We start from the raw sequence: 12,778 nt of genomic DNA, 5'->3' as shown, positions 1-12,778 counted from the left end.
ACATAACTTGTGCTAACCAAAACAAAATAAGCTTTAATACTGATATTTTCCAACATGGCAGTATTGACCAGAAAGCTTTATAACTAACACCCAATCCCCAGAGGTTGTTATGTATGCCATTTACATGCAATATGCTAAAGCAGGGTTTAAAACGGTGTACAACTTTAAAATAAACAGATCAAAAGCTTTACCCCAGCTCCACAAATGAAGCTTTTAGGCTGTCAAGAGGCGCATGCGACAAAGAAAGGGTTGTCATGACATCCTCCAAGAATCCCACCAATAGCTTGCGGTCTTCTTCCTAAACGAAAAGACAGATACATTTTAGGAACAAACAAGCCCCCTACTGTTGGTAAACAGATTGGTTTGAACCGGCTCCACAACGTTTTTCTCTTACCTGATTATAGCACGTTAGGACACCTGTTGCATAGATAGGTACTGTTGCCTTTGTTAGGATGCCGTTTCCGGCTGTGGCATCTAAAAATGAAGGAGACATTTCTCATTGGCAATATTGATGTAGCCTCATCCTGGTGTAAATCCTGCACTTGTTTTGACAATTAGTTGGGTACTGCTATAAAATATGGTACCATACGGAAAGAGCTGAGGTTTAAAATACATTTTTTGTGACAAATTTTTAAAGCTTATTTAAAAGACGACAGTTTTTTTTTTTTTTAATGAATAAAATGAAGTTTGTTACTGTAACATTTCAGTTTGGAATGCATATATTTCAGCTAGTTTTAGTATAGCGACTGCTTCCTGTGCTGTTCTCACTTCCTGTGCCATATATCAAATGGTCTGATCAGAGTTAGACTAAGTGCTAATGTGAATGAAAAAAAAAAAAAAAAACGTTACCATTAAATGTAGTAGTTTTTATTTTCTCTTATTTAAATCTGCATGTATAATACATACATATATTGTTATTTACAACTTTAATGCAGAGACCTCAGTTCCTGTGTTAATACCTTAACACCAGTAATACTGTGGTGAAGTAAAATGAGGCACTGTTGTTTAAAGAGTACAAACATTGCTTACCAATGTTTTCTTCAGAAAGCCGGAGGATTTCTTGGAACTGTGGTTTCACCTGAAATACATAAATATACATACATACAGTGTTACTGTAAATTATGTTACTGTTGTGGATAAACATTTCCAGTAAAAAAAGAAATTGAGAACACGTTTATTGCCAAAGGAAGAAAAAAATAAACTTAAACCCCCCCCCCAAAAAAACACGAGGACGTACTTTTGTATTTGTAAAGATTTTTCCAAACGTTCTACACAACCTCCAGAAGAATTTGGAAAATTCATGGACACAAGTTGTGGAAGCAACATTGATCCTGCCAACTATTTCTATGAGCTGCGGCAGCCTGAGAAAAGCAAAAGAGGAAGACAGCATTAGAGTTCGGAATTTAGAACCTCACAGCTTCAATTTGTACTATTCTGTTCAATACCAATCTATTCAATACCAGTCTGTTCTGTGTGTCCCATTTTAAATGTGGGATTCTGTTAGTTAGTGTAGTACATAGAGCACTCCGCAGAGAAGAGGTTGTGTCTCGGAGTCGTGCCTGACGTTGATAATATTGACTACAGAATTCAGAGATGACCAGATGTTCCAGCCAGAGTGCAACTCCAGAGTGTGTGGAAAGAGTGAGAGCGAGAGTGAGACCGAGAGCAAGAGCGAGAAAGCACTCACAGCTGGTTGACCACCCAAAGCAGGCTCTCCCACCCGGTGGTCCCCTCGTGCTCCAGCTGATAGTCGTAGAGCTGAAGTAGCACCGCCAGCTGTTCTCTGCTGCCGACGATGGTGGCCACGTCCTGGAGAGGAGAGGCTGGCCGAGGGAACCTGGTAACTGAAAGAGCACATAAGGGAACAAGATAAGCTCAAGTGGCCATTGGTTGAAAACGAAGGGTCCCAGACATTAAATCAGAGCTACTGAACCCCGAGGGTGAGGTCGGGACTTGGCAGGTGCTTGAAGAGCAGGGCTTGCAGTAGAGAACTATTCCAAATGATTTTCCTCCGAAACCCAACGGAGCTCAACACCAACGCTCCTTGTGAGCTCCCAATACAGATCATCAACTCTGCTGACTTGAACAAACTAGATCTTTAATCAGTGACTCGCCACAGATTTTTTATTTTTTTTTTACTTTAGCAGGTAGGGGCACCAAATGACAGGAAAAAAATGTCAGAAATTATTTGATTAGAAGAAATGTTAAAATAAAGTCTATTCTACTGCTACAAGGGAATTGCACATGCAATCGTTTTAACAGAATGCAAAAAGAAAGATTTGTACTGTTCTATTTGAATTCAATCCAAACTGAGTCATCTTCTGCTATTCAGATTCCCACAACACACTCAAGCCCTACACTCTAACTTTTACACATTTGTGGTGAGAATGGTGGCAGGATTTCCGTGGTGGCAAAATTGGGAAGTGACAAAGTGGCACATGAGAAGTACACCATTCATCTAGAATGATACAGCACCTGTGTTAAAGGCAAGAAGCACTGTGGCTTCTGTTTTATTCAACATAAAAGTTTTTTTTTTTTTTTTTTTAAAAAGGGTTGAAAAACATTACATTTTTTCAGTGCGCAAAATTACTTTGCGCTATATGCCTGATTAGATGGGTGCTACAGTACAGACAAAGTACTAAGGTAATGCTCAATAATAATACATTTAAAATTGTCGGTTTACAGCCTCCGTAAGGCAGTATGGCAATAAATATGTCAGCACCGCGGCTGTGAGGATATTTGCTTCCAATCAACTTTTAAAACAATCGATCCGGAAGCTAATTGCCATTGATTGGTACTCAATTATAAAGGTGGGGGAAGGGCAGCAATTCTTGTTTTGAAGACTAACATTAAATAAATGGATGCATTGAACACCTGCAAAGAAATACTTCTTAAAGGCAGTTATGAGAATGAGTATCAGCACACCCCTAATATTAATAAAAGAACATTGATCGCTAACAACAGAAGGTAGAAGTAAGCTTTGCTAATGAACCTTCCATATGGGTTCTAACTTATTTTGCTTTGGATTGTTCATAACAGCGCCATAAAAAAAAGACAACCCATAAAAGAAAAACTATATGAATTGCTGATACTCATGAAATTACCAAGCTTGTAAACAAGCCGAGGGGGATGTATAACGAGCGCTATAGCAACCACAGCCTCATTCTCCTTTTCATATGGGTGAAATCAGCACGCTGGCCAGATTTTTTGTTAGAAATGAATTAATGGAAACAAGTTTTTTCCTAATTAGGCAACATCACCTTTGCCGAATTTCTAGATACACATAACTGCTCATTTGCGTCAACATTTGAATGGAAACACAGTAATAGCACCTTATGTACACACACACACACACTGTACACTGTATCCCATTACTTAGCAGCGTGCCTTTAGGCATAGGTCAGTTAAAAAGCAGTTGCCTGGGTGTGTCATTTTACAGGGAACCTGGAGTAATATTGCACCACCCTGTTCTGAATTTATTATTATTATTATTATTTTTAAAGAGCATAATCTGCACTTCTAATGAATCACTGTGGACATGTTTCAACACTTGTTTAATTCTGCTCTTTTACTTATTAATGACTGACAGGGATGGCCCGGAGGAACTTTCTATTATACAAATTATAAAGATATATTGTATCTTTTATCTAACACGCATACAGTAACAATTCAAACACCTATGAAACTTGTACAGAAAGGTAAAGGGGAGATTGAAGCTAATACAGTCCTTTTAAGTTCTGTGCTGTGTTTGAATGCTTGACAGTCCTGAGACCTTACCTTCTATGGGCAGCACTTCTCCATGGAGCTTGGCTATATTCGTGAAGGGGGCATTCTGTATCACCACTGCAAACAGGGCAGGGATCAGTGACTGGAGTGCAGAAAGGTAAATGTGGAGCTTATGTTCATCTAGTCCGTGCTCTCCTTCCTAGAAAAAAAAAAAAAAAAAACTGTTCAATTCAATCACTTAGCCAGACATTATTTCTTTTACCACACTCCTGCTAATCAGCAACTGAAAATTCTTCCACAGAATGTCTTCGTTGATAGTATAGCTATGGCCAAACGTTTTGGTTCACCTAGAATTTTAAGATTGAGGTATACTGGTAATTAAAAAAAACAAACAAAAAAAAAACAACTATATGAACATAACTTTGATCTTTTATTTAACATCATGTAACCAAAGAAACTACAAAATGATATTGCAAAAGTCTACGAGAAGCCATAACAGCAGTAGTAGTATTTCATGTGAGATTTCAAAATGTCGCATTTTACAATTTGTCAGTTTTTTGTTAATATATGGGAAACTACCTCAATTTGTCAACTTAATGTTATTCAGCAGTTTTCATTTGATTTTATGAAACAAATTTTGTTAATTCTATAGGTTGATTCAAAACTTTTGGATACAGCTATAGATAACCAAGGGTTTAAAAAAAATTCTGATCTCTCCTTAGCAGAACAGTAGTCTCAAATCCCTATTGTTTTACTGTTGATTTTTATTGGTTTTTGGCAACATTTGAGAGATAAATAAAATATCTATTGTTTTATTCCTCTGAAAGTCTGCCTTTGCATTTCACCCCCCGCCCCCCCCGGCTGGAGGTTCAATCTGAAGTCAGCACCGACAGTCTCAATGTAAAGGCTGGTTCACAGAGGGTTTAAGAAACTATGCCCAATTAATCACAGAGATTTCTTAAGTAAGTGAAGCACAAACGGTGATACCACACTGGCATATACTGTCCATTTAACGTGTTGTTGCTTTACAGTGGCCAATGCAAACTCACTGTCGAGGAGGTTGCTGATTTGCTTCCAACACAATGAGAACCTACCCTGAGCAGCTTCTCAATCCTGCTGAGCAGTGTGGGAATGAGCTGGGACTGCAGGCTGCCCAGCTCTGTGGTCCAGGCAGCGAAAGCTGGGATGAACACCTGGTGTATTGCACTGATTACCCTCTCTGAGGGGTCCCCCAGGGCCATCAGCATGAGCTCGAAGCCCTGCAATCACAAGGCAAGACGCACTTAGGACAGGACCAGTTAAAAACAAAAATAATAATTAAAATGAATATATCATAGTGTTGACAATGTTGAGGTAACACAATCATCAATTTACTTGACTTAAATTACGTGGTCCGGATGGTGCATTTTTGATCAGGACAAGTGCTGGTTCTGTGATATGCAACATTTACCTTTTTTGTTTTAAAGTTATAATGGCATTACCATGGTAATTATACCAGTACAATTTGGTAATCATTAAATTTTTTCCAGTACACAGCAAACTTTTATATGCCATAAAATACTTCGACCATGTGACAAGAACAATTAATTTAGGAGTGTGTAACACTATTAAGAGTGTACAGAACACCAAAAAAATAAATAAATAAATAAAATGAAACAAACAAATACATATACAGTTAAATCATAAATTAATCAAATGTGGGTGTAAAATTTCAATGCGTTTTCATCAAGTTCATCTTACAAAACTGTCCACACAATCAGTAAATGTTACTTGAACTATATCAATGTTATGACTACAGCAACAGTTTCATAGTAATTGTCTTGCAAATATTTTCCCATTCATGTATTTTCATAAAAGATGTTTAAATTGTTTGGGGGGGGGGTCATTCTTCTGAGAAAACGGGGAATGTCGAACCGTTCTCCAAAATAACCCACAGGCATCACGTTTGAGACTGTTCCAAATTAACTGTCAGGAATCTGTGCAGTCGTGGATAAACACATCTTTCAACCAAACCGCTACTGTTAGGCCTGTTAAGCTAATTTGATACGGGGAATTTTATGAATACTGTTTATGATAAATCATAATAAAATTGTTATATGAAGTGTGTGTTAAATACTGCAGGTAGACGTTTTGATAATTCTTTAAATGGGTGGGATTCATACCTGGGTATATTTATCTGGGTCATCGATATACCCCATGATGATGCCGAGGCTTTTGACCACAGCTTCTCGGACCATGTCTGCCTTGTCTTCTGTCAGCATCTGCTGGAGCATTGAGAGCACCAGCGAGCTGCGAATCTCTTTCTGAAAAGGACAAGCAGCAATATAGGTGCTTAACAGCATCGCATAAACATCTACAAAATATCATAGTACTGCTTGATAATGTCTGCTCCGGGCACTGCAGTATATCTAGCAGGTTGTGCATATATCCCCAAATTCTAATTCATGGATAACTGCAGTCAATAAAGGGAAAGCAAATGGGAATAATAAAAGCAGTTTTATTGATGGACTGGGGAAATTCTATGAATAAACCCACTGATTATTTATATATACACAGACACAGACACACATACAGACACAGACACACACACACAAAGACACACACACACACAAAGACCAAAAACAGGTGCCCTACGATCTTTTAATGGAATTATGGAGAGACTCTGCAAAGGAATCATGCTTTCTTACAGGCAAATAAGGTGCAAGGGCTCCGCAAGACTCTGCCACCAGCAGTCTTCTCTCCGGGTACTTGTGGGTGATCTGAAGGGAAGTTAAAAAGAAAATACCAGTGTTCAAGTTCAATGGACACGAACAAAAAAAAACACTACAGTGAAACAGCGCCAAGCTCCTTTTGCAAGTAGATGCCTGCTCCTTGCTTGGCATGGCGAATTAGGGCAACAAAAAGGGCTCTCAATATAACAATGTTATTTTATTTTTTTAAATTTAGTCAGTTTTCTCCCCAATTCGAAATGCCCAATTATTATTTTTATCCCTGTTCACCGCTGCAACCCCTCAGCGACTTGGGGTACAGAGGCTGAAACATGCGTCCTCCGAAACATGTTCCTGCCAATCTGTCATTTTTCACACTGTTGATCCACAGCAAAGCAACAAGACCTATATTGCTGGAGGATAACACAGATCTGAATGGCTCCACTGCAGACACGCAGGTGCCCTATCAGCCACAGGGATTGCTGGTGCGCAGTGAATCGTGGATTGCCCTGCCGAACTAAGCCCTCCCTACCCGGGCGGCGCTCGGGCTATTTTGCGCCTCCCCCCTAGGAACCCCCAGTCACAGCCAGCAATGACATAGTCTGGATTCAAACCTGCAATCTCTAGGCTATAGGGCACATCCTGCACTCCACGCAGAGCGCCTTTACTGGAGCCCACCAATATAACACGTTTAATATTCCCAGCCTCTCTCTAAGATCTGGTACAATCCTCAATGGCACTTTAATTAAACCATATAGAAACCAAATAAAAGGTGGTCTATTCTGATCGAAATATCAGTTTTAAAATGAACTGAATGCCCTTTCAGACAGACATGCCATTTGTTTGTAATCTCTGTAAGGGGAAGTCCACTGAAATACCACACTTCCAATTAGACACCATAAACATCTTGATTGACAGGTTACTCTTGTATTGGAACAATTAATATTTGAAATGTCAAAATGAACCTGTGATGTGAGATAGTCCAGCTGCTTCAAGGTAAGGAGTCTATCATGAACAAACTGCATGTTAAAAATGTGAACTATATAGGCACACACATTAGGTAAGATTTAGTGGATTATTTTTTGTCATTTCTACTTTAGGTACAGAACTGTTCTTTACTTTATTTTATTTTAAACACTCCAGAATAAATCTACTGGATAGACTGAGTTCCTCTCTGCTGACAGCAGTGGGATGAAGAGTTCATTATCTCTCATATTTTAAACCACACGTCTGTGCTTACTTGTTCCCAGCATTGCGGCAGAAGCTCAGCTTCGACACGCGTTGCTCCAACATGACGTGCAAATGCCACACATCCCGTCAAGATCATCTGTCTGAAAACAAAGTGGCAACCAAAACGAGTTAACAACAACAACAACAACAACAACAACTCTGGGGAATGGAGGCCTATGCAGCATTTTAGGTAATGGTTTATTATTAGTTTCCATTCTGGGTGAAATCTCATACCAACTCACTACATTTCTTCAACCACTTGAAAAAATATACATACAATTGAATAAATCTTAATTCTTTGAGCAATATTTTGCTAACCCAGACCGGTTCATTTTAAAAAAGAGCATCTCTGTTATAGCTGCCTTTTAAACAAAAAACAAAACCAGAGTAAAAGTGACACTTCTCTGTGCAGTCTGACAATGGGCAGGATGGATGACAGAAAAACTAGATCTTTTTGTAGTGGCTGGATTTCAATTAAAGATCTGTGGTGCTCCGGCTTTCAGCTGCTATTGCTATACTCCGCAGCTCTGTAATTCTCTCCCCAGCATAATCAGGAGTGCAAAGTATCTTTTTGATCAGTTTATCTTATATATAGCTTTTAATCTGGGCTACTTTTGTAATGCATTCTGGGAAGACAGTGCAAAAGGGACAGTATAATTGGTATATTTTGGTACAGCATATCATTTGAAAATCGATGAAAATGTGGGCTACTGACGTATTGCCTGAGCACTTCAACTGATATGAGATATTAACAGTTCCATTTTCTGGTGAAGGAGTGCCCTAAGATTGCACACAGTATTGTGAAACAAGGACTGGCAGCCTTGCAGTCTGTAGCAAAAATCCCCTTACCTCTGCTCATCATCCGGCCTCTTGATCAGATTGAAGAGAATGTGCAGAAGCTGATCTCTCTCCTTGGGCTCAGGGTGAAGGCAGGCCGTACATAAAATCAGTGGGATCAACTCCTACAAGGGGAAGACAGCGTTTAACGTACAATGCATTGGGAGGAGATAATATTCTGCTTACTTGTAAGAAAAAGAAGAAAAATCACTACAACTATACCTGAGGGAACGGAGCTTTCCGACAAAACATTCAGTTAAGAATACGGTGAAGCAGCAGTAGGAGCTGAAAGGTAGCAGCTCTGGGTCAATCTGCAGCCACCCTGCCCTGTCTCTGCTAGTTGTGAATATGGTCATCTATATTGTCTGTTGTGACTTAGTAATAGTAAAGATATTATTTTGCTCCAGGCAAACCTGAACCTCCTTACAGCTAAATAAATAATTCACTATACAGGTCTTGTTATTGTTAAGCAAACAAATAACTAAAAAAATGGAAATCTGGTTCGGAAGTCAGCTGTGCATGCCTTACTTTCAGGTAATCATGCAATTCTTAGGTTATTTATGTGGAGACACTGCTGAGGGGGCCGAAATGACCTGGGAAGTGCAAGTTTAACAAACTGAAAGAAATGCTAGTCGTGCAGCAGAGTGCTTGCTTAATTTAGTATAGCAGCACCAGATCACTTTATTTTTGAAAAATACATAAGACATGTTTCATTTTCAAAACTGCACATGCAAGTTGTACAGGAGAAAATAAATGATGTATTTCTTTCCTGCATTTCCTTAGCTAGCACCACTTCAGAGTAATAAAACAATTATATACATTTCACAGTCAATGTAATGTATTGCCATTCCCTGCAGTCTTCCACTATGTGTTTGAAAGAAAAACACATTTTGAGAAACATATCATTTTATGTAACAGCAGGTATTTCTGAAATGTCAGTCTTCGATTTCTTTCCAAATATTGATCCCTATTCACAAGATTTAACTTTGACATTCATGGGACTATTGAAGGCTGCTGTTTAAGAAACCAGCAGTGTCATGAACATCAAACTGTATTTTATTATTTGTGAACAGGATGCATACCGTTTCAAAATTTAAAAATACCTGTTTGCATGAAGTGTGCAGCTTTCAAACCTATTGTACATAAGGATAGATCTGAATAACTATCGTATAGTGTTGTGCCTAGAAAGGATCAGTGACAAGTATGATCCTGAGACTCCTCTGGGACCTCGCAGTTAGGCATGTTTAAACTGTTATACAGTTGCAATAGAAACAGTTTTTGTTTTGTTTGGTGGGACTAAAATGGGTTTTGGGATTCTAGCAATCAGCGTGCAAGATGAATTGTTTTTAAGTTGCAAAATGCTATTACACAAATCCACGAAATACAGTCAAAGCACCTAACTGGAACACATCTGTCCTGCCAAAAGTAATAATTCACAATGATCAGACTTTTACTGTAACAGGAGCTAAAACTGCCTTTGACTAAGATCAGGTCTTAAATACTGTACAACATTTTACTATATACTGTAAATGTTGGTTCTTTTTTTTTTTTTTTTTTGATAGTTTTATTATTACTAAAGAAACAACAAGGACTCATGCAATGACCTTCAATACAATGGACACAAACTGTAATTTAAATCACCTTTTTGGTAAATGTTCTACATAAGTGACTGAGCTCCGTAAACCATGTTTGTGTTTTGCTTTTCTCTACAATTGAGAGAAATTAAACATTGGAAATATATATATATTTTCTTTCTACCACAAAAAACTTTTCATCCTCCCTAGCCCTTAGTACACTAAATTAGATTGTGGTCTCTGGGCCTCCTAGAATCTCCATCTTAAAATGCACCTGTATTGTAAACATTTCAATAGCTATAAAAGGTGTGTAAAGTTAGAAGTGCATTTTTGTTTCCTTAATGCCCTATGTTTTGCCATCATTGTGTTGTTCCCAGGGTTACTGACACACACATAGTGAATGATTAACTTCCTTTAGAAGCATGTACTTCATTATATTAGACACTTGAAATTCTACTGTTTTGTGTTGTTGTACTAGAACAGTACAAGGTTCAAACATCCAGAATTGTGTATACTGAACTAGGTAAATAAAAATCTTTAAATGCATAAATGTCCCATGAGTTAATTCTCCAAAAATCAAAGCAGTAATTGACAGATGAATTGACACGTTTGATAATCATGTCATTCACAGAATTGTCTGACAGTTTTCAACTTCACACAGTCTCCTGTAAATATGTATGCCTGTATTCATCATACTCTCTTTCGAAACCTAGAATATTTATAAATCATCAGAATACCAATGTGTTGTTTTCAGCCAGACATTAACCTTTAGACCTCAGGCTCAGGCTCACCACACAGTGTACTAAGAAGCTATAAGGAAGAGTTGGTCTGTCTGCTTCTCCTAACTGAAAGTATAGTCTGAGAATGTGGCTTAATGGCAGTGACTCGAGAAGCGGTCAGCAGATAGATGAAACATGTAAAAGTTGGACACAAGGCAACAGTGAGGAAGTCAATGTGATCAGCAAGGTTTTCTGTAACCAAATAACCACTTTAAAACAAGTATCATGTAACGCTCTTTTTAATGTACTGCTAGCCAAAACATGTGTTTGCTTCACTTTCTAATGAGTTCTATTGAAGATGCAGGCGACCCTGGCCAGTATGGAATGAATAAATTCTGCCCCCAAATATACAACAGACACAGAACACCTCTGTGGTATACAAGCCAGACAATTGCACAGTATACAGTATAAATCTGATATGCCTCCTCTTGTGACAGATACGCTACTGACTTGAAATAAAAGTGTGAACACCTGCCTTAGCTGAGTGAAGTGAAAGACTAACTGATGCATTTAAATTGTACAATCTCCTTTTAAGCTGGAAACATTAATCTCAATGACTCCTGTCATTAACTATAAATGTTTAATGTCCCCTAACCTCAGTGCAAGACATGAAAAACGTTCTCACAAATACAATCTGAAGTCTTCAACCACAGTTTTATAGAAATGGGAGAGTTAAAAATCGATACAATCACAGGAAACTGGTCTTCAAACTGCTGGTCTTCAAACTTAACAAGGATTAAGATACAATCAGAAGCAAGCCAGTCAAAGTACTAAAATAAGCATTTGCTATACTGGCAGATGTTCAGCCTTCATACAACATGTGAAATTCAAAACATTCAGTTTAAGCCTTTTTTTATTTCTTATCATATACTGCACTCTGGCTGAGCAAACAATGTTTGTCTTGTGAAAGAGCGCTCATAGGGTTAAAAAGAGGCTATCGGCAACCAGGGTGTACTCCTCTTCGATCCACGAGGGCAACCTTGTACAGCTCAACAAAGCAGCAGCTAGATATTTGTATCACTGGCTGTTAGCCGTTACGTGGCTGTAAATCAGTCATTTCTTTTCACTCTATATGGGATAAAGGTTTCTCTTTTTGCTTGCAAAAGTTTAAGAAGCCAAGGGTTAATAAAATAATAAAAGATTCAAGCTTGACAGGTTTGCCTGGCCAAAGCATTTACCAAAGTGAATAGGGCATTACACTAAACGGTAATCTCTCCACTCGACTGATTTTACGAGACAGGCCTTGCAGTGTTTGGAAGAGGAGAAATGAGGAAGTGCTTCCACTCCTCCTTGTTGTTTTTCCAATTCCTGGAGGGATTCCAAGCCCTCTTAAACTGTCACTTCTAATGCATAACCGAGTCATGCAAATTTAGTACGTTGGTTAAACCTTCAATGATATTGTTTTGTTAAGTCACCTGCTTTAAAAAAAAAAATGGAACACACAGTAAGACTAGGGTTGTTTACCTTTTTTTACACTGAAATCTTGATTTCTAACTTTGTAAGAAAAGAGGAGCCTGTTTTTTTCCCCCTTTTGTTTGGTTTGGGTTAAAGAATAGCAAATATTTAAATGTTTGTGTTCTATGAGAAGAAGTTTACGTTTTGTTATCATATTCATATGAACTTATATGTGTCAAGTTCGAAGTCCCCCCCCCCCACTCCTCCACGCCCAACCTCATGTAAATATCACATCTGTTTGTCATTAAAAAAAAAAAAAAAAAAAAGGATAACAAAACAACAACACCTGCTCATTGAAATCATTGGCATTGAATACGGGTTGATTCAGGGATTATTCAGTAAACAAGGGAACTGAGATGGAGTAAAAACAGTAAAAAAAAAAGTGTCCCACCCCCAGGCACCTTAAACCAGCAGGGGTGGTTGAACACGGAGTCACTGAACTGCCCATTCAAAAAACAGCCTAATAACA

At 38.3% G+C, this 12,778-nt stretch overlaps 1 protein-coding gene across 4 annotated transcripts in view; it reads right to left on the bottom strand.

Annotated features, from left to right (window-relative positions):
* Positions 1-12,778, bottom strand: part of LOC121314244 (RAB11-binding protein RELCH homolog) — a 64,217-nt gene that overhangs the window by 16,150 nt on the left and 35,289 nt on the right. For all 4 annotated transcript variants that reach the window (XM_041247283.1, XM_041247284.1, XM_041247285.1 and 1 more), the window contains 11 exons: positions 8,514-8,626; positions 7,675-7,765; positions 6,414-6,485; positions 5,889-6,029; positions 4,821-4,985; positions 3,778-3,925; positions 1,688-1,844; positions 1,238-1,361; positions 1,030-1,078; positions 395-474; positions 192-298 (listed from right to left, as the gene is read on the bottom strand). In XM_041247283.1, the coding sequence (XP_041103217.1) occupies positions 192-298; positions 395-474; positions 1,030-1,078; positions 1,238-1,361; positions 1,688-1,844; positions 3,778-3,925; positions 4,821-4,985; positions 5,889-6,029; positions 6,414-6,485; positions 7,675-7,765; positions 8,514-8,626 (1,247 nt within the window). The remainder of the gene's footprint in view (positions 1-191; positions 299-394; positions 475-1,029; positions 1,079-1,237; positions 1,362-1,687; positions 1,845-3,777; positions 3,926-4,820; positions 4,986-5,888; positions 6,030-6,413; positions 6,486-7,674; positions 7,766-8,513; positions 8,627-12,778) is intronic.

The sequence above is a fragment of the Polyodon spathula genome, chromosome 4, assembly GCF_017654505.1.
Source record: "Polyodon spathula isolate WHYD16114869_AA chromosome 4, ASM1765450v1, whole genome shotgun sequence".
NCBI lineage: Eukaryota > Metazoa > Chordata > Actinopteri > Acipenseriformes > Polyodontidae > Polyodon > Polyodon spathula.
The sequence above is the reverse complement of the archived record's forward strand: the minus strand, read 5'-3'. Positions and strand labels throughout refer to the sequence as shown.